General features: G+C 45.4%; 2 protein-coding genes across 5 annotated transcripts; both read right to left on the bottom strand.

Moving 5' to 3' along the window:
• Nucleotides 1-67: 67 nt before the first annotated feature.
• GLE1 (GLE1 RNA export mediator) lies at nt 68-9,431 on the bottom strand. The gene is made up of 16 exons (XM_050320097.1): nt 9,265-9,431; nt 8,796-9,017; nt 8,114-8,239; nt 7,803-7,951; nt 7,426-7,486; nt 6,891-7,145; nt 5,927-6,155; nt 5,250-5,365; nt 4,991-5,060; nt 4,498-4,640; nt 3,443-3,633; nt 3,161-3,290; nt 2,738-2,842; nt 2,092-2,174; nt 1,877-1,940; nt 68-1,192 (listed from the first exon to the last, which is right to left on the bottom strand). Exons 1-16 carry the CDS (start codon nt 9,358-9,360, stop codon nt 1,124-1,126), a joined length of 2,109 nt encoding a protein of 702 aa, XP_050176054.1. The 5' UTR covers nt 9,361-9,431; the 3' UTR covers nt 68-1,123.
• A 327-nt stretch (nt 9,432-9,758) lies between these two features.
• Nucleotides 9,759-27,139, bottom strand: ODF2 (outer dense fiber of sperm tails 2). 4 transcript variants are annotated; one of them, XM_050320041.1, is made up of 20 exons: nt 26,961-27,139; nt 26,048-26,132; nt 23,969-24,061; nt 23,150-23,317; nt 21,897-22,063; nt 20,753-20,882; nt 20,296-20,427; nt 19,376-19,450; nt 18,685-18,756; nt 18,005-18,121; nt 16,908-17,093; nt 16,530-16,639; nt 15,696-15,831; nt 14,938-15,048; nt 14,636-14,740; nt 13,925-14,083; nt 12,968-13,068; nt 12,272-12,434; nt 11,868-11,993; nt 9,759-11,145 (listed from the first exon to the last, which is right to left on the bottom strand). In XM_050320041.1, the coding sequence occupies exons 1-20, from the start codon at nt 27,137-27,139 to the stop codon at nt 10,972-10,974; spliced, it is 2,589 nt and encodes an 862-aa protein (XP_050175998.1). In that variant the 3' UTR covers nt 9,759-10,971. The 4 variants fall into 4 exon arrangements, with proteins under 4 accessions (XP_050175998.1, XP_050176000.1, XP_050175999.1 ...); XM_050320043.1 differs by having other exon boundaries at nt 25,215-26,132; nt 26,961-27,003; XM_050320042.1 differs by lacking the exon at nt 26,961-27,139 and adding an exon at nt 25,215-25,368 and having other exon boundaries at nt 26,048-26,664.
• Between the last annotated feature and the right edge of the window lie 354 nt (nt 27,140-27,493).

The following is a 27,493-nucleotide window of genomic DNA, read 5'->3' as shown; positions in this document are numbered from 1 at the left end:
TTAGAAGTTCTTGTCAGTATTCCTGAAACAAGTAAAGAGCATCCAGAGGCAGGAAAAGGATACCATGTTTGTTTAGAAAAATATATACTTTTATTAGTGCCACAAATGATAAAAACCCCGAGTAGCTGTCAGCAGAAAAGAAGAAAAGTGTTGTATTTCATATATAAATCATCAAATCCCTCCTTGGGTTTGGCACAGGCAGACAATTGTTTCTGACAGACAGGACCAATTAATGTCTTGGCAAAGTGAGTCCCCACCATGATCGTGGATATGCAATGTATAATTAAAACATCCCCACTCAGTATTAAAAAACCCTTTACATTTTCAAGTACATTAAAAAAAGTTGCATTGCTTCTGTTATCTGGAAAAAAGGACACCAGAAGGGTATTTCCAGTTTCCCAGAACAATCACAGGTAACGATCATCTTAAGAATTCAAGAGTCAAGTTTACAAAATTCATGAACCAAATACAAATTTAACTTATTATCAGTCCATTTTAAAGCCAAGGTTACAGTTTTAAAGGCCTGAATTCCAAAGGACGTATTACAACCTTCTATCAGAAATTTCAAGAGCTATACAAAAATCACATTCAGCTTCTCATTATGGCCTCAACTCCGTTTTCTACAGCTTCAAACTGCAGTGCCTCTAGGAAAAACAACCCCCAATCTGGTAAAAATAACATTTTTAACTCGAAACAGTATATTGCCAGAGTTCACAGAGCTGTGAGGTATTTTCACTTCCACGAACAGAACAGCACTGTGCAATTTTTAAGTCCAGGAGCCATCAGGACACTGTATTTAAAGCATCTTCCACGTGTTTAAACATATGAAGGAGAAGTCTTTCATTGCCAATAATTTATTATACAAGAACTTATAAAAATCTAATGCATAGAAAGTCTACAGCAAAACAATCTTCAACAACATAAATCCTCAAGAATTAAAAATTAAGAGGTTGATAAAATATCTTCCTCTCATGCAGGGGGGTGAAAGAAGATGAGCTTTAATGTCCCTTCCAAACCAAACCATTCCAGGATTCTGTGCCCAAAATACATTTTGCCTTTGGGTGTGAACAGGAAGCCAGGTCTGAGAGCACTGACATCCAGGGGACAGCAAAGACAGACCCATTTACGTTCTCCAAAAGGAAGGTGTCAGAATGCCCTTTGGGAGTGGAATTTCCTTCTCCTGTAGACATTTCTAGTGGAGAAAGGCAAATAATAAAGGATAAATGTGTATCTTAATTTGGCATCTCTTCTCAGGAATTTTGATGGTTCTTACTGCACACATTGAAAGCACTGCTAATAAAATCTACCAGAATTAATTTTGAGATGGAAGTACCAACTCCAAAGCTGTCATGCTTTAATATCATAATCTAAGCCAACATTCACAAAGCAATTTAAACAATCAAGTATTTTACAGTTCTGCAAGCTTTATGTAAAAAATATGCAGAACACAGTGCTGAACAAACACTACAGAGAGAGGTTCAAAGAATCACTTCCTTGTCTATCTAATCAGGACAACTGCTAAAAGCAAGAGAGCTGTGACAGAAATGACTCAGCACAATCCTCCTCAACCTGTACATCTCCTCTCACTGAACCTGCTTTACAACCAAAATACATTTTCACTGAGAAAAATCAGATGGGAGGTAAGAAAGTAGCAAGATGTTTGACATCACGACTATCATTAAGGTAATTCAGCAATTTAAAGGTTACAAAGGATGGCTCAGATCACAGTGACAGGGCTGGACTATCAGCTGTGCTGCAAGCAGTGCCTGCCCTGCTATCCAAACGATGCACATGCCCAGTGCAGGGAAATAAAAACCCCAAACCAAAACATCTGCTAACTAAACAAACAAAGGAACCCAACCCCAAACTGCTTTACCTGCACAAAGCTCTTCAGACGTGACAAACAGCCCATCTGGCCAGCGCTGGTCACGGCTTCAATTCTGCACAAACAACAAACAGCACGTTTGGAATCCCCTGGGAAAGATGGGTTTGATTCACAGGTGGGTGTGGGCGTGGATGGCAGAGATTGGAAAAGATGGGTGAGTCATTTAAATGAGCAAGCCCTGACATTCCTAACCCCAGCTGTCATACCTTGGGATATAGGATTTCTGGATGAAGAACATGGTTTTCCAGAACTGAATGCCGTACTGCTTCACCAGAGCGCTGCCACAAACCTAGGGGGCAGAGAGGAACAGAGAGCAGCTCACAGAATTGGGTTTCAGAACTGCAAGGAAGCTCTTCCATGTCAACCACTTCATATTTTATCCTGACATGTAAAGAAATAGACCTACAATCAAACAAGCAAATCTTCTAAGTGCAGTTACTGCTACCACAATTACCTTTAATTCTGGCTCTTATTTAGCAGTCTATATTGAAGGATATAAGATTAACATCCATCAGGCTCTGACCTTTTCAGCCTGAAAAACCCATCCTGTTTTATGAACTAATTTGGCTGGAAGGGCCACAGGACCTCATTACAACGAGCAAACTGATGCCAGGTGCTTAGCAGAACTGATTCTTACAGGACCATGCAACTCTTTCTAAAATATCAGCAACCCTAAATGGAATCAAATACAACAAGAAAAGTTGTGTGTATAAAACCACCAGTTTTTAAATCATTCAGCTCCAAAGCTCTTTTTGCAAGAACATGGAAATATTGAATCTCACCTCAGCAATCCCTAAAATGCCACCAATTTAGATCTCTTTTTAACTACCAGTAGTAATCCACACCACTAACCTCCAGAAAATCCAAGAGCAGCATAGCTGTCACATCTGCCAGAGGCTCCAGATTCAGCATCTGTGCAAGCCAACGCCACCCATAGCTCAGACCATGAGGATGTGCCTATAAAGCAACAAAGAAGCTACTCAACACTTGCTCTGCCTCTTGCAAAACACTATTATCAAACACAGGCAGTTTCCTGGTTTACTTTTTTCTTTATAAAGTTATTTTACAATAGCCTGACGTAAAATTTGATCGGTGTGAAAATACAAAGAAAGGAAGTTAAAGTCAACGAATAACTTGGCATTGCTTTGTTCATTTTGACCACCTCCCTTCAAACACATCCTGAGCTGGTTCAAGTTCAGCACACCTTCACTACAAAACATTTTCATGGACTCCTGGGATAGGAACAGGCTTCTAATTATAATGCCACCCACATACCCCCTGCTTGTTTCCATAAGGCCACCGGAGCTGAATGATGGCAGCGTAGAGACGAATCATTCCTGACATCCTTTTGAGAAAATGATCTTGTTCTTCCACCTTAGAATCGTGAACTTCATAGCCAAGCACCCTAAAGTATGAGAAGACATTCCAATATTAGTACAGCAAAACACACTCACTGGAGTGCCTGCAGCTGTCAGCTTCCTTCAAGTCAACTGCACGGAGAGCAGGGATTCTCTAAAACCACCCAGGAATTACTGCAAAGGCCAGGGATAAATTTACCTCTGATACTCCTCCATGGAAGTCCCCTCTTTCCTGGCAGGGTAAAATGGCACAGCATATGGGCACTTCTTGTGCAGATGAGCTAAAAAGATGTCTCCGACTCGAGGGTGCAATTCCCAGATTCCCGAGAGCACCACAGCAATCGGGAAGGCTGAATCCCTGTGAAAAGACACTTCTCCTTCTCCGTGTTTCTGGAGGGGGGGAAAAGGGAAAGTCAGTCCCTACCCTTTCAAGTCATTTCTCAGGCAAAAAAAAATTCCTTTCGGTTTTGTAATTCATCTCTGCTAAAGGATCCCGATGTTTCCATGGCTATGAAGCCAAGGATAGAAAAGCTGATGAAGCCCCACGTCCTGAGCTCCCACAGAGGGATGACAATAAACTCTGGCTCAGGAGAGAAAAAAGGGCTTAGCAAACACAGGCCCAAAGTGCAGCCTGCACAGATATCCTCCCTCCAAACAATCATTTCTCAAATGTTAACAACTCAGCCACAGTTTTACTCCATGGGCTGATTTTTGCATATATTTTCCCTGCAGGGATAAAAGCTTCAAACAGCCCAAATTTAGGAAATAAAGACAAGAGAAAAATACTGCTAACTTCCTTTAAACTATGACACTTCATTTCTTGGGAGGTGCAGAACACAGCACGGACTGAAGTTTGTCTCGAGCCTTAATGTTTTTTTGTCCCCAAAATTCTGTCAAGACCCAAGGGTTTGAGCCTGTATACAGCTTTGTGATGGATCATAAATTAACTATCAAACTGCTTTCCACTAACACTGCACCTACCTAGTTCAGAATATATAAGACTATATATAAGAATATATAAGCTAATGAAAATATGAAAATAAATAAGAATATATAAGCCTGAAACTGAGAAGTTTTTTCTCCTAGAAGAGATAAAATAAGGGATGGGGGAGAAACTGAGTTCTTTCATTTTTTTACTACACACAAACTAAACACCTAGTGATTTTGTTCTTCACAGCTGACAGAGTTCAGTGTCTAAAAGCATCTCCCAGAGCACTGCCTGCCTGGGCCACCCCCACCAAGAGATCTCCTCACCACAAATTTCTCTGCCAGTTTGTAATAAACGAACTCCAGCCCCTGTGGATGCTGAGCCACCGACACCGCCTGCCCTTCGGTCTGAACAGCCTTCCCAGACAGCAGGTTATTGATCTTGTCAAACACCTCTCTCAGCTTAGAGCCTGCAGATCCAGAAGGAAGGGATGGAGACAGAAGGTTAGGAAACAGCAGATGAGTCTTACTCAGACCACGTCGAGTTCCCAAACACCAGACCCACATCCTGAAAGGCATCTCCAACAGCACCTCTGTTCCACCTGACTAACCAAACTTAACCCTGCTGGAGCAAGATGACTCTGAGGGAAGCAAGAGACCTCCAAAACACAGGTAAATGCTGCTGCACAGACTGGCACTGCACACAGGCCAGCTCTCTGCTGCAGGGATGATTACAGGAACACCGGCTATGCTGTGTCCTGCTAAAATCTTTACGGTAAAAGGAATTCCAGTGGGATTGAGCTCTCGGCGTTCTCCTGACCTGATATGCTGGAGATCTGGCTCACAGGGATTGTAGCAGCTTTCTGCAGGTTTGTTTTTATCTTCTTCACCTGCAGAACGAACAAACAACTTTAAAATCCTTTCCAGACAAGTACATTACTAGGATAGTTTGGATGAGCAGACTGGTAACAGAGGCTGCTACATTAGACTTTTTCTTTTTAAAATGAAAGCTGTCCTACCCTCTTTCCCCTTGAAACTAAAATAATCTCTCTTTGACAGTATTAATAATTTGTTCCTACCTCAGTGTTGCTTTTGCAGTTTCCAATTTCACTGAAATTAGCAACGCACTGCTCAGCAGCATCTTGAAGCTGCTGGTACCACTGCATGATACTTTCCTCTGTTTTAACTTGAAGTCCTGCAATTAAAAAAAAAAAAATCAAAAAAGACAATGACTAAGAAAGACCTAAACCTCTAGTGAGAAAACTTGTTTTAGAATAATGCAAGGAGCAAAGCTGCATGAGTGCTTTTTTTTCCCCTATTTTAGAAAGTTATGCTCATAAATGAACTAAAAGTTTGCAAACCATAGAGGAGTTCTCCAGCTCAGTAGCTTAGGATACCTGGACTTCACTTACTGTCCAGAAGAGTCATTTCATTGGCCTGGCCTTGTATGTTCTGTCAATCATGCATGAGCCATCTACACTCACAAGAAGACATTTTCCAGTACATGCTACACTGTCCAGAAAGAAGAGGTTTTGCTCCAGCTAACACAGTCATTTTATGCTGCAGCAGTTCAGTTTCAAGAGTTTTCTGCCAGCAGTCCTACACCCACTCTGACAGTTGGGCTAAAAGTAAAGGCTATGGGAAGGTGTGTTTCCACAACACAAACATTTCAAAGCACTTATTTAACCCAATGGGAAAAGACTGAAAAGAGGGAAAGGAGGCAAAGAAATAAAGATTAAAAAGAAGCCCCACCAACCTTCCTTCTGCTGCTTTCCCCCCGACTGCTGCGCAGGGGCAGGAGTCTGACTCTTCATCTGCTCTTTCTTCTCTAATTCCTTCTGCTTTTGTCTCTCTTCCTCTTCATCTTTCCTCCTTTTTTCTTCCAGGGCTGCAGTGATTTCCTGCTGCATGCTGGAGATCAACCCCCGCATCTCCTGCAGGGCTCGCTCAGTGCTGGCCACGTCTGCTTGGGTAGGGAAACCTCTCTGGCAAAACCAGAGGAGGGAACACAGCATTAACCACTGTCTGTGGAACAACTGCAAGAGCAAGGAGCCCTTGAAGCATCAGCCTTCACATAACCTGGGAGCCAACTACACATTTCATGCCCATCTCCTTTATTGGTACAAAATGTTGGTCAGAATATTTGTAAATAATGTCAGTCCGTGACGAGATCTCTTAAGGTCTTGGACAACAAGAATTATTAACACACTTGGACAAATGCAAGTGAACTCCAGTGAAAAGCCTTGACAGTTTCCTCTGCAGAAAGCCAGCTATGACAAACTGGAACAAAGGATTGGCCTTATTAGTGTTTTATTTGTTAAGGTTTGTATCCCACCCCAGAGAGAAAAAACGTCAAGGAAACCCAGTTACTGCAAAAGGTTTTTGAGTACAGGAGAATCATAAGATGGTTCATGAATTGTTAAATACTGAACATTTCATTGTCTCAAAAAGGAACGTTACAGCACCAAGACTTTAGAGTCATTTAATTGACTCTTTCTCCTGCAGAAGTCCTCATGCATTTTTATAAGCCACTTTCAAGAGAACAGCTGAAGTGCCACAGAAAAGAACTCCCCTTTGAAATTAGATGCTTTATAGGGTGAATCTAAAAACACTGCTGTGACATCTTATTCAACGGCCTCCTGACAAGCTGCTTTTGAAGACAACTGCAGGAAAGTTTACGAAGGAACAACCGAAGTCAAGCACGACTGCAGAGCCTGTACCTCACTCGTGGAGCGGATGAGCCCTGACACCAGCCCACAGATCTGGTTGCCACGATTGCTGTAGGCAGACAGGTCGATTCTGGGCAAGTCTTTGTGCCTGTAGTTGGGATCAATCTGCTGGTTGAGCTGCAGCAGCTCCTCCTGGATGGAGTAAAGGCGGCGCAATCTTTCCTGCCCCTCTTCCTTGCGCAACCGCTCCAGCTCTTCCTGGCGCTGCCTCTGCTGCTCCGCCTCACGCAGTTTGAGGTTCAGTATCTGGGGAGAAAGAGACACAAGGGTCACAAAACATTTCAGGAACCCCAGCTTTACAGCTCTTTCCTGGTTTCCTGACTCCAGCCTTGCAGGGTCTCCCTGCTCCTACAACACAAATGCTTTTACTGCATTTCCACACCGCAGCAGGTGCCCAGGTCAGCACCAGGAAATCCATCCTCCCACCAGGGTGCCATGGAAATACAGATAAATCGATTGGTCTTTCCAGTTCCCAGCCCCAGTGGTCATGGTCTTGCATGAAAGAGAGTGCTTAAAAGCCTCAGACCTTTGCTCTGTGTCGGTGTTCTTCCTTCAGCTTCTCTTGCTGCCCCTGAGCTTCCTTTGAGCTACGAGACAAGTGAAGAAAGAAAAACTGTATTCAAGATATGCACCAGAGAAAATATGAACAAACACACAACAATTTACTCTTAAAATAAGCTAAAGGAACTCTAACTGTCACAAATACTGTCGTTTTCTAACCACTGAAACCTCAGTGGTAACCAGAGATCTACTCTGACAACCTGTAACAGGACAGTTAATGCAAGACAAGCAGCAGGTGAAATTTTCATCTACAGGGGACCAGCACAGAACTGTCAGGCACAAGAACTAATCCTCACTTTGATTAAATGCTAGACTATTTCAAGGATGCCAAGCCAATCTCACCTCTTCTCCATTACTTCTTGCAACTCTTGGAACTCCTGATGCCGCTTCAGCTCCCGCAGTTCATCGAAGCGCTTCAGCTGCTCGCTGGCCTGGGCATAGGCTGCCCTCACCATCTGCTCCTGCTCCTCCTGCCTGTGCCTCAGCCTCTCCTGCATTACAGAGGGGCCAGAATTGCAGAATTTGAACACAGGAAAATCCAAACTAAATTGCCCTCAGTGGGCCAACATTTAGGATAACTTACTGCACTGATACACCTGGCAATGGAGCTCTGCTGGGATTCTCACACACCCCCTCAGCCTTTCTTGACTTACCTTTGCTTTCAACCTGTGTATCTCCTCATACATCCGAATGCAGCCTTCGACTTTTGCAACTTTGGATGAGAGAACTGCCGGAGAGACTTCCTGATCCACTCCCAGGGGACTGAGATGATCATTTCCCTGCGTGGTCACAGTGAAAGCAAAGTCAGTGACCAAGCACAGGATCAACAACTCACAGAGAAAACAGATAAATCAAGTCCCCACAACTATTATTTGTTGAGAAACAGACAAAAGGGTCAAGGAATGCATGATTTTTAGAGCAGTTATGTATCCCAGTAGTGCAGCCACACCATTTTGAGTATCCTCCAGCATGTTTATGAGGCTGGGATGATTACTTTTCCAATCACTGAGACTGGAAGCAGAGATACCAAGAGACTCCAGGACATTCACAAAGGCCAATCAGGACATTCACCTGGAAAGCCTAGACAAACCCTCCACGTTGTCCTAACACCCAGGAAAAATGTTACACTGGAAGAAGTCGAGACGGGTTTATACTCTGAATCATTCTTCAGGAGGAGCCTTCAAACTCTCTCTTAATGCTAAAAGAAGTTAAAACTAAGCATCTTTCCCTTATAAAACGGAGCACAAACCAGCCTTAATCAATTTACGGCAGCAAGTCAGCACGTTTTTTCTCACAGCTGCTCCATAAGCATATGGATTGCACTCAGAGAGGTACCTTGGTCTCACTTGGCTCCGCGGAGGAGGGTGGTGAAGAGCTCCGGTGGCTGCCAGGCGGGACCCCGTCCGCGGATGCCCGTTTGGAGAGAGGCGTGGATTGTTTGGGCGTGGAAGTCCCGGAGGGTGTGATTTCTGGGGCTGCCTGCCCACTGATGCTGTCCAGGACCCAGCCGCAGTACGGGGAGAGTTCAACGGGAGCCACACACCCTTCCAAGGCAGCCTGGAGAGAAAACAAACCCCGTGAGCGCGAAGCACACCGAGACAGCAATAAAACTTTAACACACCGCGAGCACACCTGCACCGCCACCAGGCGCTTTATCACCGCACCTCAGCACCCCACTAACCCCCTTTCTCACGGTGTTCTCCCCACACTTTTCCCGAGCTCCCCTACTCTTCAGGACGCCTGAACCCCCTCGGGTCAGCCCCGCTCCCTGACCGCGCGCCCCGGGGATGTTTCAAGCCCTCACCTCATCCTCCTGCCAGTGGCGGCAGTAGCTCAGCTGGCCCTTGCTGGAGAGGCGCAGAGCCTCCAGAGTGTCGAAGCGGAGCTGCCACGACTCCATGGTGCGTGTGTGGCCCGGCCCGGGGGTCCCTCACGGCCCTGGGTCCCCTCACGGCCCGGCCGGGCCCGCCCCGCCTCTTCCGGGCCTTGTGCTGGGCGGGAAGGCACGGCGGGCGCCCCCTGGCGGACAGGCGGGGCCCCGCCCGGTGCAGCAGCCGCGGGTTCGAGTCCCGCTCCCGGCGCCTCCCGTGAGGGACGAGCCCAGAGAACGAACCGGGAAACACCCCCAGATTCACCGATTTCCCACTTATTTTGTTTATCTCACGAGCAGGGAGAGGGCTCCACCCGCGAACCACAGAAACACTTAGGAATTCACTTGCCTGCACCCAGGGATGCGTTTGCTTTTCCAAAATCAGAACCCAGACGCATCGCACAGAGAGCAAACCCCCGCCGTGAAAATCTTATTAAACCAGTTAAAATCTACTTTATTGTTTTACCATAGCACCTTTGGGATTTTTTGAAGTGTTAAACACACAATTACAGTTCTCGCCAAAAAATGATTCATTTAGAAAAGTCTTATGACAAAACAGTGCCAAATGACCACATCACATCGCACATAAATAGGATACGAAAGGGAGAAAAAAACCCACAAGGTTTATTTTTGTCCCCGTAAGAACCGTTTAGTGGAAACAACAGGGCACTAGAGAGCACGTGGATTTTAGAGATTTGACACACCAAAGACCTGATTTTCCAGGAGAAGGTTCAGGAGAATCTGATGAAATTTGAGTATCTGCAGCTGCTCCTTAACTGGCTTAAAACCAAGTTAGGGTTCACATCCTGAACTTGAGCGGCATTCCCACCAAGACCCCAACTGAAGAGACACTGAGGTTAAAACCACAATCTCTCCTTCAAATTCAGATTGTTTTGGCTCTGTCCTGGGGGATTCTGTGATAATCAGGATCAGAAAATCAGAGTGAGAGGAGCAAAGCAACATTAGCATCACACTCAGAAATAAAGGTAAGCATCAGGGAGTATATAAGAATCAAGTTTAAAAAACTAAACCAAAATCATTATTTCTGGTATAAAACTGTTACAAACACTGTGGTTGTGCAGGAGATAATGTCTTGTGTGTGTGGAGCCCAGGCACATCAGTTATTTTCAGCTTCACACCTCTGGTGGGTGGAACCTCTCCCACCAGCCCATCATCCAACGTATCAATACAGTGTTCAATAGTTTAAAAAACTGATTAAAAAAACCCCACAAACAAAATTCCCCACATCGTCCCCACATGATCTTCCCAACAGAGAAACCCAATAAAAAGTGAAGCACAAAAAGAGCTCTTATAAAAATTAACACGCCTCAACAAATCTCTGACAGGCTTCAAGAGCTGAAAGCATCAGATCCTTACAGGATGAAAATGATCTTTTCCATCTTTTGCAAAACCACCTGGTTTTGGGGCTCAGTTTATGGTGCAACACCAACCTCCAACGCCAAACCAGTATTGCTGATACCCCACGTTTTGAGCAGGTGCCACCACCATTTTATTGTCTCGTGCTGCTTGGAAAAAGTCCTCTGACAGTGACCCTGGAATACCATCCTGATTTCTGTCTCAATATGGCTTTGAAACAACGTTCCTCCTGTGCTCCAAAGAGGTGCAAGGGGAGCGCTGCCCTCAGAGGGGAGAGTGAGAGCGGCCAGGGAAGCTCAGCACGGCCCCTTCCCTGAAAACGTTGTCATAGGAAGACTTGAGGAAGTGCACGTAGTTCTGCATGCTCCGGTTGGTGCTCTCCGACTGCTCCAGCCGATCCCTCAGGTCCTGGAGGCGGCTCTCGTAGCGGCGCTGGGCCTGCACAGGGGAGCACGGAGCACAGCCTGAGACACAGCCACGTCCACCCTGCTCACCTCAAACCGCTCCCCCAGAGTGCTGAGCAGAGCCAGAATCAGCACAGCAGGAGATGGCCTTGCCATAGATGGTGCTGTGATATTTATAATTCCTTCTGCTCATTTCCAACTCCATTCAGCAACGTGCTGATAAAAACCAGGAGAAAACGTGGCTAATCAATCAGGCTTTTAAAACTCGTTAGCTGTAGTTATGGGGAATTAAAAAGCAGCATGACCTGATCCATGAGCCAATACAATTCCAAGTAAAACTCAAGCAAGCAAGCAGGGTAAATAGGAATCACAAAAGATTCCCAGGCATTCTTCTAGAGGAAATCCCTTCCTCTAAAAGAGAAATTGCATGCTCTCTCAGATAACCAAAACGAAGTTGAAATCTGTTCACGATACCTGGTGCAAATCTGCTTTGAACATAAGGGAGGTCTGATTCTTCTCTTGCACACACATAACTTCACATCAGGTTCATTCAGATCATTGTACTCTCATTTGCCCACCACTTATTGCACACTCCTGAATCAGTCACACATCTGTGACGGACATGCACACCAGCACATCACATTCAGGCACAGCTCTGCGTGACCTCTGCAGCCCATCCAGAGGATTGGTTTATGGGCTCCAGTGGCTGCCAGGACACCATCAGCACACCAAGAGTATCCCCCCCAGGTCACTCACATCCTCTTTGCTCCGACGCAACTGGTTCAGCTCTGTCTTAGTCCTGCTCAGCTGGGTCTCCAAATCCAACAGCTTGCACTGGGCTGCTCTCTCTCTCGAGATCGCTCGTTCTCGAGTTTGTTCCACCTACATACAACAATAACTGTTAAAGGGTTGGCTATGGAAGAGTGTTTTTTCCTACCCCGTTGCCCACAAAAGCCCTGTAAAGTTTAACTGACACAAGCAGCAGCTCAGCTTTGTGCTTTTCTCTCTCCTGTTGCAAACCTGAGTTCGATCTTTCAACGTTTTAAGTGCTGACAAACAGCGCCAGCCCATTATTTGTATCTCACTGAACACGAGGATTCTAATGGTTTTGGTTCCCCTTTCGCAGCTTGGTGAATTCCCAAACAGGAGGAGCTACTCACTTGTTTTTTGGCATCATCAATGGCCATCTCCAGCTGCCGTGCCAAGGAGCTGCACTCCCGGGTCTTCTCCTCTAAGCGCAGCTGGCACTGGTGGATCGACTCCTCCCGCTTTGCTATGACCTGAAGGAATTCTATGTTCTGGGCACTCGTGGTCTCTAGTTTTCTAGTTTAAGACAATAAGGGAAGGAAACCTATTCATTTTAAATGGAGTGTGTTTCAGTCTGCCTTTTTGTCAGGTCCCGACTCCTCTGGTAACAGATTCCATTCCCCACACAGAGGTGAGAGCCTCAAGAAACGCTTCTTCGGTCCTCAAATGGAAATTTCTAAGACTGAAGGACCTGCAGAGTACCCACATACCTGCATTTTCTCAGACACTGTCACTAAAAGAAATTTATAAACACAGGTCAAAATACTGTACTATGTAGTAACCTCAAAATTGCCAGGCTAGATTGGGCAAGGAGCTGCTTTCTCTTCTCTAAGCCATCATCCTGTCTAACAACATTCACAACACATGCTGCTGCAAAAACACATAACTCTCAGTGGACAGCTACTGATTAGAGATCCTTGTGGGATAAGCAAATGCACAGAATCCTGGAGGCATGTGAGGAACCAGAACAAGACTGAAGGTGTTTCAATCCCCTGTAAAAACAATGGAAATGAAAGGTTAAAAATGCAAGAGAGCCTAATATTTCTAACCTTTCTAGCTCCTCCACCTTCAAGGTGAGTTGCTTTTTCTCCTCCTGGGCAGACTGATATCTCTCTCTTGTCATCTCCATTTTGTCCCCCTGGAGCTCAATCTAAAAATTACAGGAATTAATTACTTCACAGAGTAGTCACTACACACACATGACCAATCACCTAGAACATACGAGCCCTCAGAAGGAAACATGCTCAGTTCATTATTTCTAGAGGGCTCCAGAAGAGGAACACTGAACAGAAAAGCACTAAACATCCATTTTGCTGGTGCTTCCAGTTAAAGTCTGGAAAGGTATAGGAAAACTCTTCCAAAAGAAAAGCCAGGCCTGTAAATTCCTGCAAGCACAGCTAAGCACACAGAGATGAACAGCAGCCATAAACATGCCAGCAGCCCACAAAGGCATCAGAGCCAGAAACACCAGGAAGGTTTATAATTCCAAATCAAGCAGACTAAAGCGGTCAGATAGAGATCACGGGCTGTGTCTTGAGGCACAGCTGCAGAAATCATCCCTGGCTGAAGTTGCCCTGCAATACCTCCAGTCTTCCTGGGGACAACAAACAGGGACTGGGAAAACCACGTGAAACCAGAGTGAGAAAACGAGGTTGGGACAGCACCATCAGCAGCAAACTATGGGAGGAGAAGCTCACAAGATGATGGAAGTAACAGAAGCAAGCGCTGGCATTAGCAAGTGCTGTCACTTGCTGCTATTCACATCCCAGTAAGACGCTGCACCAGGGCACGAGAACCCTTTCAGATCTTAAGGAATGCTCCCAGCAAAGACACGTAACTTGTTGCACAGAGACATGGCACACACCTTTATTTTGCAGTGCACGTTTAATCTTTTCAAAGAGAGACGAGAACAGAGCCGAAGTCTGAACCTTGCTGTGATTAGAAATTCATCTCGGTTTCAGAGTTGAGGATTGCACTGGTATGGGCACTTTCTGCCAGTCCCTTACCATCTGCCGGAGATCTGCAATCATGGCACACAGGTCCGTGTTCTTCTTCTCGTAACTCTGGAGCTGCTCGTGACATTGGGCCAGCTGCGTCTCTGTGTACTTCAGGAGCTCAGGCAGTTTCTCCAGTTCAGCAAGCTGGTTCTGGAACTTCTTCCGTGTCTGTAAGCACAGAAGAAAACATGAGGAACTTTCCAACGTTCCTAAGGTCAAGACTAGAAAATTTCCCAACATCAGCAAAGCTTTGTTAGTCCACAACAGCGATGACACTGTGTGGATATTTGGCCAGTGATGCAGTTCAAAGCCTAAGGTCTTCTCCTACTCCTTTCACTTAGGATTTGGCATTCCCTATGGATGGTGTGAGAATGAGTATTTTAGATCCTGGGCTTCAACTAGCAACACAAGGTCTTTCTTTGAAGCCAGCTGTGTCACATCAGACTGTGGTGTAACCTACCCAGTCCACTGTTTTAAACCACTATTTCTGCAGCAAAGGACACACTGAATAATTAAAACATGTCTGAAGAATGCCATACAGTGAAAAAGAAGCTGCTGAATGTTCATTCTACAAAAGTTATTGAAGAAATCCTGAGAAAAACTAATGGAAAAGGCAAACTGCAAATAAGCCTTTTATTTCCTATTCACAGCTGGTTTTCACTACATTCAGAACCCCAAGATCCATGAATGTCTGTAACATGACTTTAGAGGAATAGTTACCATTTCAAGCTCCTGGTTCATTTCGTCCCTTATTGCCCTTTTCTCTTTCTCAGCCCTCTCCAGTCTTGCTGCCAGTTCATTCGCTTCCTCTCGGGCCTTCAGTGCCTGCACATTCAAAAAACCCCAGACTTTATCTGTCACATATGGTTATATACAATTATACATACAGTTATATGTTATATATAAATGCCTTGAGTAACTAAAACTGTTGGATTTGGATGGTTAAGGCATTACAAAATAAGCCCCAGTGGAGGGAGAAACCCCCTTTGTGCAAGGGCTGCAGGTTCTGAGGCCGAGCCCACCTGTGCTTTGTAGGATTCAATCATCTCCTCGTAATTCCTGATAGAGCTCTGGAGCTGCTCCACTTCCATCTCTGCTTGGGTCATCTTGTCCTCCATTGGGGCAAGAGCAGCCTGAAAAAAAGCAAACATTTTCCAGTACCTGCCACATGAGCTGTCTAATGTTGTCCAGACTAAGAAAATAAGACTTTTGTCCACTCAAATTGCCAAAACTTTCCAGACTTCAATGGATTGCCAAATTTACATCAGCAGAGCACAGGGGTTTGAGATGGATGTGATGTGCAACCTTTGCATTTCCAGTACCTGTGCAACTTGGATTAGGGACAAATTATTTGTATAAATTCCAAGCTATACAAGAAGAAAATTATGTAGGTGATGCACAAGATCACCAGTGGTGAGGGACAAAGAGGAGAAACATGCCAGCCACTTGCTCTGTTCTGGAGATTACCATTCTCTTTGTTCCCTGCTCATCAGCACAAAGATGTAAGGACAAGATTTAAGATCCCAGCTAGAAGAAACAGTACTTGGACTGCAGATTCTCCTGGCCAAAATGTGGAAGGAACCCACATCTCCCACACTGGGCACTTCCTCTGGCTCCTCCCAGCACACCTGCCCTGTACTCAGGTTATGTGAAACTGGTTGGAAACCGAATAGGGACAGTGGGTGCAATTCAACTCTGTCCTCAGCAGCCAAGCAAGCTGTTACAATTTCTCCTCCTTTTCCTCCCAGCATTAGATCTTCAAACCCTCAGAGTCACTGACCTTTAGTCTTTCATTCTCCTTCCTCAAAGAATTGGCCTCTCCAGCCTGTTGATGCAGTTTATCCATCAAAGCTTGTCTGTCGTCCCGCATTTTTTCCTCTATCTTTGCCAGTTGTTCCATCAAGTCTGCAACACGGCTGCCACACAGAGAGAAAATGAATCCTTAAGTGGCAAGAATAAGACTCTTAACCCTTGAAAACTAGCTTCAGAAACATGGATTTTCCCTATCATCTTCCTCCTCCAGTCATGTATGCACATTTCCTATTACGCTGTTCTACTACCTCAATCTTTTTATATTTCCTAGAAATTAACTGGAGTTGTCCCCCTGGAGCTCAAAGAATTGTCTCAAAGATACACAGGATAAAGAGGTACCTCTCTCATCTCACATCTACCTACTTTTTCCTGCAGCAACAACTGTACTGCAGTGACACTAACACATTTATTTACCTTCACAGCAAAATTTGCATCAACTATACTGCTGATCTCTTTTAATGTCTTCCATTCAAGTTTCTCAAACAGATCTCAGAAGAAAAATAACCTTAATTCTTTCAAAGTATTGCAAAATGGCAAAGGAACAGAGTTTTAAGGGTCAGCAAACCCTTAATGAGTCTGCCTTTGCTGTAGCAAGTCAGCAGCAGAAATCACATCTCTCTCTCCACCTCTCCCAACTCTGCTCTAGCCCTCAGGCAGTGCTGGTTTTGCTTGGTTATTTACAGGCCATCCCATTAAATTATTCATTTCAATGCTATTACTCAATTGAATGCAACGAAATTACCCCTGAACTTTGAGCTCATGCCCCCTCACACTTCTTTCCCCACACTGATTTTATTCTAACCTTCTCAGTCCAACAATTTCCATTTCGAGGTCACCCTTGTCCTTTATTGCTTTGTTGCAGTGATTCCTCCAGGACTCCAGGTTGGACCGGGCCTCAGAAAGAGCGTTGTCCTGTCAGACACGGGAAACACATGAGGAAAAGAGCACAAAAACCCTCCCTGGATGTGGGATATGCAGGCAACACACAGAGATGTCCTTAACTTGCAGGCACAGCCGAGCACGCTGGATTTGTTCTAAACTTGGCATAAATGGGCCAAGCGTCAAGACAGAAATAAATCTCATTAGCTGGAAGCAGAGAATCTCCCCAGGGCTGCTATCAGAAGTCAAGAATTTAGAAGCATGACCTGAAAGGAGGCCTCTGCCCCTGATTTAGAGGTACCTTTTCTGTCAGCTGGGCAGTGAGTTTCTGCACATACTCCTCACTGCGCTCCGCCCTCTCCTTCTGGGCACGCACAGCTTTCTTCAGGGCCTCCTTGTCACCATCTCCCTTCTGCCTCAGCTCTTTCAGCTGGTCCATGGCAAGTTCCAAATCTGCCTTAAGCTGAGCTTCGTTGCGCTCCAGGTTCTGCAGGGGGAACAGAACACACCACGTGGATTTGTGCCTGCAGATTGTGCCTGCAGATTGCACCGGTAAAGCCAAAGCAGCAACTGATTTCCTAGGAATGGTGGTGAGAGCCAGGCACAAACCCCCAGCCTTCAGCCTGGAGGTGTCTGCAATCAGGTTTCACCTACACAATCCTGTCCCAATGCTGAGAGATGGCAGTTTGATGTCTTCCTTTTATGACAAGACTCTGCCCTTCTTTCATAAGCTGCTCCCTAAAATACTGATTTCCTCTCCTGACCAAAATAAATACTGGTCTAACAGTCTTTAGATCTACCTGAGAACACTCTTTTTATTAACTGAAATGTTTGCAGATAATAATGTTGCTTTATGCAGCTATTACTAAAAACAGATTCAAGCCCCTCTAAACCATTAACACATTTATGCTCCTCGTAACATCATCCCAACGCCAACAGATACATTAAATATAAAACTCTGAACAAAATAAACCAGAGGAACTTTCTCCTCCTCGTTAATGCTGTAGAAAACATGCATGAGTGTGATCAAACTGAAACTCATGGCACAGCATTTTTCCCAGAAAGCAAATTAAATAGTTTTCAATTTGTCTTGACACTTGACTAAACCAAAGCCACCTTTTAAATACCTACGTAGTAATTAACTCAGGACAACGAAAATCTAATTAATGCACATAGACCTTAAGGCTAAGATTTTGCCTCATGCCTCGAAGATGAGAAGATTTCTCTTTTCTTATGTCATTTGAAAATGATGTCGTGTGTTAGTGGCACAAACATCACCAGCCAGTAAATACTTCAGTCAGTCAGACTCGGTGAGATGTTGGTGCTCCTTCCCTGGTGAGTGAATTGAGCCCAGGAGAGTAAATGAATTGCCAGTCCCTGGGAGCAGGGGGGACGTACCCGGAGCTGTGTGGTCAGACGGTTGTTCTCAGCTTCTTTGCTCCTCAGCTGGGCTTGAAAATGGGCTTTTACAGTCTCCAGAGTTTTGGAGAGCTCAGCTACTTTCCTTGCCTGCTCCTAGGGAAGAGGGAACAAGACATAGCTAAGAGAAGGAATGCTTCATAACCTGCAACAGTGTCAGATTTCTCCACTGAATGATCCCCAGCCACCTGCACTTTCCTCAAGGGACCCTCCCAGCTCTCCTAGTCCAATCAAATGGGGAGCAAATGAGCAGCCATTTATTCTGCACCAGATGGGAATGACTGGCCTGGCAGATACGTTCTAGGGCAAAATATTCTTCACATTTGATCTCTTCCATTGCACTCCCCTTTTACTTCCTAACCAGAGGAACAGACCCGAATTTGTCATTGGGAATCAACAGGACTTTAAACAGAATGGCAATTTACAGCCCAAGCCCAAAGGGAATTCATATCCATCCTTGTGACAGGTGTCGTCTTAGCAGAGTAAGGAGCCCACAACTGTGTGGGAGTTGGCATCTGTCTGTCTAGTTTTATAAGCAAGCTAGTCATCTGATCTCTTAAAAAGTAAGTCTGCAAACACAATCCCCTATTTTGGATTGTCTGTGGTTCTACAGAACTGGAAGGTGGAGAAGAGAGGGAGAAACAGAAAAAGGAAACTACCTTTTCTGCCTGTATCTGACGGGCGAGGCTTTCCACTTCTTTCTCTTTCTCCTGAAGCTTCATTTGAAGTTGCTGGGAAAACAAAACACCATTCAGATGTTCAGTAACAAACACATTTAGGATGGCAGGTGGAAGGCAAGAGGTGTAAGTGCCTCCTTCCCACGACCCTGTGATCCATGGCACTGTCTGGTACCCACAACAACAGCATCCTCATCCCCAGAAAAACTGGCTGCATTCTCCTCAAGCAGGAAGCAAAAGGGATCCACAAATGTGTGTGTAACAGGGCAGAGGATACCCAGGGAAGAAAGGAGCTGACAGGATATACATTCCACAGACTGCAAATGGCTCACAGCAGGTTTCATAACTTCTGGCAATAGATAAACAAATTCTTGTCTCAGTTCAGAGATAAAGAAATGAACAAAAACTGGCACAGGGTCACTCACTCATTCAGTGACAGAAGCTGACACAAAAAGCCTTCCCTACTCTAAGCTCCATATTTCAAAGGCAGTGAAAATCTATCCAATTTGAAATGCAGATTGTTAATCAGAGGAGAAATGTAGTGGCTCTGATGATCACCAAAGCTAAAATAATTTTTTATTGGTCTAAATGGCACTACTGTAAGATTTGACAGAAGAAAAAGAATGGTTTTATAATTAGAAAGGAAAAAAAAACCAGAGTGTGGTTTGCTTACCATGTTCTCTGCATCTGACTCAGCCAGCCTTTTCAGCAGCACTGCTTGCCGATCCAGGATCTTCTGGTGATCTTTCTACAGAATAAACACGTGAGGAAAATGGTTAACTGAAACAATTTTATGCAGATTCTTTAAATGGAATTGGGTAAATCAACCACTTCCTCCCAGTTGCAGCAGTAATTCTTAGAAGATATCCAGAAGCATCAGATATGCTAAATATTTCATGTGTCATTATCCATGTCAGAAAGCTTTTCCTCTTCATCAAAGGTTAAAATACAAAGCATGATGGCAATGTGAGATTCTTCTGAACTCTCCCACTACTCAGGGAAAGTCATGTGGAAGAATTCAGACCTTTTATCCAGCCTCACTGGTGGCTGAGATAACTGTTACCATCAGCCTGCTTTTGCTGAAATGGAATATAAACCACAGAAGGAACAGCAATTTCCTTTCTGCATTGCTCTTACAAGCAATATAGAGAAGTTCTGTACAAGCAGCACAGAACTGTTTACAATTTCTCTGTTATTGCTCTCAGAGCCTACCAAAATAAAGTTCTGAATATCCATTAGCTGAGGCCACATCAAGCCCTCATTCTCCAGGCAATGCAAGTGTAGGAGAACCACTTTGAGACCAGCAGGATCAGCAGATAGAGCCAGATCCAGAGGAGACAGAGTTGGCAACACAGCAGAACCTGAACCTTTTAACACAAAAACTCAGAGGCTCTAACATCCTCACAGGAGACCAAGTATGATAAAGAACAAAGCAAACAAAAAAAAACCCTACTCCACATTTATAGGTTGACAGGGTCAACAGTAGGGCTGGGAAAAAAAAAAAAAAAAAAAAAAGAGTTAAAAAGCTTTCAAACTCCAAATTCCCTTTCAGCCAGAGACAGCAGAGCCTCCTGTGAGGAGCCAGGTGCTCACCTCCCGGTTCTGCTGCTCTGCCAGCAGCTCTCGCAGTGTCCGGTTGGTTTCTTCAAAGGTGCTCAATTTCTGGAGCAGCAGCTCCTTTTGTCTCGTCAGAGCACTGATGTCTGTGCTGCTCATGTGCTTCTCCTGGAGAAAAAACCAACAAAAAGCCACAAATAAACAAACAAAACAAACAGCCAAAACCTAAACCCCCCAGACAAACAAACCCCACAAAAACAAAGGGAAATAAAATAAGTGTTTACATGGAATAAATGTATTAAGCCAATACCAGTAGGAGCAGTGCAACAGCCAGGGTGCTGCAAGTAAACACCCCACTTCCAAACCAAACTAGCAAACACCTCAAGGATGTTAAATCCCTCCACTTTCCTTTATATTTTGCTTCATCATTACATTTCTAAGACAACTGTACAACAGCACAATGTAGTAAAGGCAAGAAAAAGACGACACCTACAATGTTGAGTCTCCCAATGGTATTTTTCAGGGCGTGGATCTGCCTGGCAGCGGCTGCTCCGTCCCTTTCTGCTTCGCTCAGCTTGGACATCAAACACTCCTTCTCCTGCTGCAAGCACTCTTTCTGCAGCCTGCAAGGAGAATTCAGCCATCAGAGGAACAAGGAGCTTTGGCAGCTGTACCAGCCACTGTTGATACACAGTTGATTGGGTTAAAGCTCATAAAAGTCCCCCAGAGAAAAAAAGCTCTAAACATGAACTACTTAAGATTTACCCCCTTTCAGCGTGGAAGCTGCTCTAAAAGAAGGCAGGAAGAAGACACCAGGAGCTTCCTAGGATCCCAGCCACAAAACAGGAATTTAGAGGGGACAAATCAGGCTTACACCAAAGCCTGCACACTCTGCCAAACCCAGAACACAATGCTGTGCTTTTCCTGGGCACCTGGGCCACACGAGAAATCAGACTCCAAAGGGCTGAACATGAAACAGAAAAGCACACCATGATGTACAGCTCAGAGTTTTTAGCCAGGGCTTGTAATCTCAGAAGCATTCAGAGTTTTCTGAAAAAGGAACACACAGTATTAACTTCCAAGTGATCTTTCTTAAGGAAAAAATAAAATTAACTCTCTTAAAACACTAGTGTCCCTCTGGAGACACAAACTTCCCTAATTCTTTAGATATAAAGTAGGTCCAAAAATGTCACAATTTCAGACCTTCAAGGTCACCAAGAAAAACCCCCATGGTTCAGTCCTCTCAGGATCTGTCACTCCTGTCTCTGTAAGATTTTCATAAAGGTCAAAAATTCTCCTCTAGTTTCCAGGTCCACGTTTATAAATTTATTGTTCTACTAGTGGTTCAAACAGAATCTCTCAACCTCCAAAATACAAACTGCAGAGCTAGGATGACCCTCCAACAGGCCATACCAGACAACTGCTCTCAGGTTCCTCTCAGAGTGGATTTTTCCATTCCAAAATTCATGCTAGATCCCTTCTCTGCAGCTACTGCAAGCTGGAGTTCCCCTTCTCAAAAAATCCCAGTGCATCAGTTCTTCAGCAGCACCTATGGCCTCAGATCATGGGGGTCAATAAAGGGAGGTGCCCTGTGAATGCCACAAGGGCAGGAACAGTGAGAGAAGGAGTTTTCTTACAGAGTCAGGTCCTTCTCCTCCTTTATGCGCTCGATGTTGCGCCTGAGCCGGGTGTTCTCGTGCTCCGTTTCCACCAGCTCCTGGGTGACCTCGTTCAGTTCTTCCTTCTGCTCCTCCAGGAGACGCTTCGTCATCTGCTCCTGTTCCTCCATTTTCTGCAGCTTGACCTGAAGGTATTGACATAAAACTCAAAGCAGGTGCTTTTGAAGCGATACACAGAATCCACAGCCCAAATAATGAACCTCTGAGATTCAATTCACTTAGGGGAAGTGTATATATAAAAAAAAGTATATTGTCCAGGTAACAAGTGACAGGGCAAGAGGAAATGGCCTCAAGCTGTGCCAGGGGAGGGTCAGGTTGGACATCAGAGGGAATTTCTTCACTGAAAGAGCTGTTAGGCACTGGAAGGGGCTGCCCAGGGAGGTGGTGGAGTCCCCATCCCTGGAGGTGTTCAAGGAGCAACTGGATGTGGCACTGAGTGCTCTGGTCTGGCTGACAAGGTGTGATCAGTCAAAAGGTTGGACCTCAGTGATCCTGGAGGTCTTTTCCAACCTTAATGGTTCTATTGAGTTTTGTTTTACAATCATGCATGTAATTCCATTAAACTCTGGAGCATAAATAAAATGGAAAATGCTTGATGTAAGAATCTACTTGACTCAAATCCTATTCTTAGGATTTCTTGTTCACTGATTTGAACTTCACATAGTTTTGAGTAAAATAATAACTCAAGATTTGCTACCCTCAAAGCTAAAAATGCAGTTTGCCCCCACCTTGACACATCTTAGGAGAGCTGGGAACATCTCCTACCCATTTTTTAAGTGGCACAAGTACATAAGAGCCTGTTTATCTGGAAAACACGTCACTGGGTTGCACATTTTGAAAAGGGATCAGAAAAAAGAATCTTGTTGAATAAGGGGATTCTTCGACAATAAAACATCAACACATCATATTTTTCACTTTCTGGAGTGACCAGTTTGCAGATTTTGGGTTTAGGCAAAAGAGAGATTATTTGGAAACTAAAGCACAGTTATTATTAAATGAATAATGTTTTAAAATGTTTCATAGTGCAGCTTGGGGCATTTCTCACTAGGACAGCTCAGCTCTTCTAAACGATTCCGATGGATTTCTGGTTTCAAAGCAAGCTACCAACAGCCTGGGGAGCCTTGCACTGAAGCAAGACTCAACTCCAGCCTCCTCTTGTCAAAGGATCAGCTGCACAGCCAAGTCAGCAGGTCTTTACCCTGTCTCCTCACCTCTTTCTTCAGCGTTCCCACCATGTTCATCAGGCTGTCTATCTTCTTTTCGTACTTGTTCATTTTGCAGCAACCGGCATCGTCGTCATCCGTGGAGAGGTCACTGAGGCGCAGCACCGACTGCATCCTCTCAGAATCCGGTGTAACCTCCAGGCGTTGACTGGACTCCTGGCAGAAAATAAAGGGCATCATTTCTTCAGTCTAACATTATAAATACTAGTGAAGATGGTATTTTAAATAGTACTCTACACCTAACTTTGCCAAAACCAAAGAGCAGGTGGCATCGCTGCAGCGAGGGTAGTAAAGGAAAGAAAACATTTGTAAACAGCTCTTCCATTTCCATGTGGGAAAGGTCAAGAATGTAGAAGGAGTACAACAAAGAAAGAAGAAAAACTAATCAAAGCTCCAATCCTCATCTAAGACGTGCCAGGAATACAACAGGCAAAACCATGGAGCCATGAGAAAGAAAATATTACACAATGCTCCACAAATGCTCTGTGCTCTTGAGGAGACTGAGACCAGCAGACCCTCACTGAGACTCCACATCAGACCTGAAGGGCACTGAGAAAATTACAACAAAGAAATAAATGTGTCTGGTTTCTAGAGCCAGAAAGGCTGGTGTGATATGGCCACAGGCTGGTAATTAATTCCCAGTTTTTCTATATTAAAAAGTGAAAAAGATTTATAGAAGACACTTCAAAGAGCTGGTGGCTGACAACAGCCTTCTTTCAGATCTGCCCAGCTCTCTCGCTACACAACTGCTCTCCTCAACCTCAGATGAACCTGAAAGTTTGTTTTAAAGAGCCAAACCAGCTGTACCTCCCATTTCAAGGTGGTGTCACGGGCACGTGCTTTGCCTGGGGGCATCCACGGGGCCTTGGTTTTCACCCCTTTTCTCGGTTTCTGTTTTTGCTAAAGAAGGAGAAAATAAAATAAATTACAGGCTTTTAAAGGACAACTCACAGTCTTTTGTGCTGCAAAACCAAATGAAAGAGCATTCACATAAAAATATCAATAGTGTTTCACGGGGTGCATCAGGTGAGATGAGGCAGCAGCCACAGGAGGAAGGAAAGGTTACTGTCACTCAGCTGAGAGTATGGCTGCAGGTAGGACATGAGAGATCCCTGGCAGATCCCTTCTCCATCCCAGATTTATCTCACAAAGAGCAGCTGTATCAGTTGACACCGTGACTGGTTATGGAAAGCCCCTGAAGTGTTTTCCCCACTCCCCAGTGGACTGCTAGACCGGCATTTATTTGTATTGAACTCGAGTAGCTCTGATTGAAGCAAAATTAAAGTGTTTTTGCACAATTCTAACCTCAGAGAAAAATCAGGCATTCTAAACATTCCCTACAGGCATTAACAGGAGTCATAGATTTCACTGTCACTTCTTCCCATTATGAAATTTGCCACTAGCTACAAACACAAAATAAATAGAGGACTCAGCAGGATGTCTGCAGATAAGGAAGAATGAGATAGCAACTTCCAGCACCTTGTTAGAACAACTTTCCATAAATACCCAGCTACAAAGGAGGACATGGGATAGATGGAACCTCAGCTTCAGTACTGCTTTCTGCCTCCTGTGGATAAGGATGGGAAAAAATTCCCTTTGCTGCAGAGCTCAGTGGACAGAGAAGGTGCTTAATGCTAGAAGATGGTTTGAATCCAGACTCTTTTTCCAAGCACAGTTATTTGAACACAATCAAGATGCTTTTTGAAATGCCTAAGTATTACCTCTCCTACAAAAAATAGGAACACAGCCAAAGAAATAACATTCTCAGGACACAGATCCAGGAAATAAAAGGAAAAACAAACATCCTCCAAACTACATCACATTGGAAACAACACTCCTCACAACAACATGGAAAGTAACAATACCTTCTCTATCACACTGAAATCATCTCAAATATAGAAAAAGTGTCACAGCAAATTCACCACTGGATATGAATTCAAGTCTTACAGTTCTGACACAGCAGCAAAACAGACCTGGAACACTCTGTGGTGCTTCTAGGGCCATTCACCTTCCTCTTTGCAGCCCTCACAACCAACCAGGTACACACTCCTACCTGGCATTTTGCAGGTGTGCTTTTCTGCCCCTTTTTAATATGGACATGGACAGGGGTGTTTTCATCCACATGGACGTGCAAAGGGGGAGATGAGGAGCGGTTCTTCATGGCTCTTCTCCCACAAACGGGAAAGGGAAATACAATGAAGGGACACCTGTGAATAAGGAAACTGGAAATAACAACATTTCCCTCTGTGCCAGGGAGGAACAACAGCCAGCCTAATGGTTAACATTTGAGCTTGCTTTCAGTAGCATCTGCCATTTTGAACTGCACACTACTTTTCTGCAAAGCTAGGAATAACACAAACAGTTCCTCTGCTCCAAGCATTTTAACCTGGTTATTGAAGAGCAAACACAGCTGGATTAATAGCAGGTCTCCATAAGAATCATTGGAATTCAAAGTCTTAAAGCAAGCAAGCAAATCAAGGGTTCCCACAACCAACAAAACCTGATTGCAAAGAGAAATTCAAAGGGGGGAGGAGAATAAATTTAACAATTAGGAAAAAATCAACAGGAAACCATCAGACCACTCCATCCTAGAACTCTGGACCTGTAAACTCCTTCATACGTGCTTAAGTGTCTTTTTGAAGCAAAAAAAAATCCTTACAAGCCTTTGGGTCACAGCATTTCTTTAATCTCCAGAAAAACACCTTAACCAACACCTGACACAACACAGAAAAGCCTAGAGACACAAACTTCAAGTCATCATCTTGGAGCCTGATGCCTCAGTTGATGTAATGGTATAATGCAATTGCAAATCTTACACAAACCCACCAGCAGCACTAATCTGATTCTGGCAGAAAGGATTTTATCAGCCCAGGTGAAGTTACTTACGGTCACTCTCAAGCTTTTGAGTTTTTTGGACACTGTGTTTGGTCCAGAGGTTGTAGTCGATTCCTCATTGAGGGATGAGACACACCTGATACAGAAACAATAAAATGACTAAGAGGAAAAGATACCAATTTCTCAACATCCTCTTCCTTTTGATTTAAGGCAACACAGAGGCTTAAACACATCAAATGTATGAGCCCAAAGAGCAAAAGCTGGTGCGTCCTGGCTTCCTCTGACAAACACGGGATGAGGGAAGGATTGAGGCTCTAACGCCTCATGCACTGATGATGAAAATTGGTTTAAACAAAGAAAATGTTTTGTACCATTACATGATGGCGTTACTCAGTTACAAACCTCCAAATTCTAACTGCAATTTGTAAGGGACACAGCGGCACTTCCCTTAACTCAGGAACAGGAAGCGACAGCTTTCAGAAGGAACAGGATTCCCCAGGCTCCAGCTATGAACAACTGCAAACACCGCCGGGTGTTTGAATCGTCTTTTCTTTTTGTCCAGGGAAGGGCTGAGCTCTCGGCAGGCCCAGCGCTGACAGAGCTTTTGAATCACCGCGAGCGAAACCCAGACGCTGTCACCGCGCCCGCCTGGCAACCAGGCTCACTCCGGAGTTTAATTCCTCCTGCCGGCCCTGCAGGCTCCCCGAGGGACCTGCGGCTCCCCCGGGCTGGCAGGGGCGCGGGGCGGGCGCTCTGAGGGCAGGACAGGCCTCAGGGGCAGCTCCCAACGCCCGCCCGCCCCGCCCGCCGTTACAGGAGCCCGATGGCTCCCGCAGCCCCTCCCGGGCGGGAGCGACCCCCGCAAGGCGGGCGGGAAGGGATGAATCCCGGGGCTCCCTGAGGGAACACCCGCGGGGAGAGGGGACACCCACGGGGAGAGGGGACCCCCGCCCCCGGCGCTCACCAGGTGGCCCCGCGCGGGGTCCGCAGCCACCTCAGGTCGCCGTCGGCGGCGGGGGAGCGGCGGGAGGCGCCGGCGCGGCCATGGAGCGAGGTCTGGGGCGGGTGCCCGCACCAGGGGCAGGAGGCGCGGCCGCAGGGCCCGGGCCGCCGCCGCCGCCGCGCCGCCCGCGGCTCCACCATTGGGCGATTCGAAGGGGCCTGAGCGGCGGTAACCGCCCCCCCGGTAACCGCCCGCGGAGCCGCACGAGCGGCCCCAGCGGCCCCGGGAACACCCCCGGCCCCGCCGCGGCGTTGTGCCGAACGGCTGCTCACCCCCGCGGCCCTGCCGAGGACTGGAAACGGGAGGAAACACTGGGTTATTAAGGGGATTTTCTTCGCGTTGCCTTCGAGATGAGTTTTACTGACTTAAAGGTACGGTTGTGGTGTGTGTGCATCCCCAACATGGAATTCCTGGAGCAAGTCCGGAGGGGACCACGGAGTTAAGAGGATTGGAGCTGGGGCTGCTCAGCCTGCAGAAGAGAAGGTTGTGTGGAG

Source organism: Myiozetetes cayanensis, unplaced genomic scaffold, assembly GCF_022539395.1.
Source record: "Myiozetetes cayanensis isolate MyiCay16 unplaced genomic scaffold, myiCay2020 scf23, whole genome shotgun sequence".
Classification (NCBI taxonomy): domain Eukaryota; kingdom Metazoa; phylum Chordata; class Aves; order Passeriformes; family Tyrannidae; genus Myiozetetes; species Myiozetetes cayanensis.
The sequence above is the reverse complement of the archived record's forward strand: the minus strand, read 5'-3'. Positions and strand labels throughout refer to the sequence as shown.

Bases quoted from the DNA above. Each gene is read 5' to 3' on its own strand.
- GLE1 (XM_050320097.1), bottom strand. From the start codon at position 9,360: ATGGAGTCGTGGCAGCTCCGCTTCGACACTCTGGAGGCTCTGCGCCTC. The intron at 4,641-4,990 runs GTCAGGAGAACG...CTGGATCTGCAG, and splicing joins CCAGATCTCCAGCATATCAG to GCTCTAAGCTGAGAGAGGTG. The intron at 3,634-4,497 runs GTGAGGAGATCT...CCCCCCCTCCAG, and splicing joins AACTGGCAGAGAAATTTGTG to AAACACGGAGAAGGAGAAGT.
- ODF2 (XM_050320041.1), bottom strand. From the start codon at position 27,139: ATGGTGGAGCCGCGGGCGGCGCGGCGGCGGCGGCGGCCCGGGCCCTGC. The intron at 20,428-20,752 runs GTAGGTGTCGTC...TTTTTTCTCCAG, and splicing joins CCATTGGGAGACTCAACATT to GAGAAGCACATGAGCAGCAC. The intron at 11,146-11,867 runs GTGAGTGACCTG...TCCCCTGTGCAG, and splicing joins TGCGTCGGAGCAAAGAGGAT to GCCCAGCGCCGCTACGAGAG.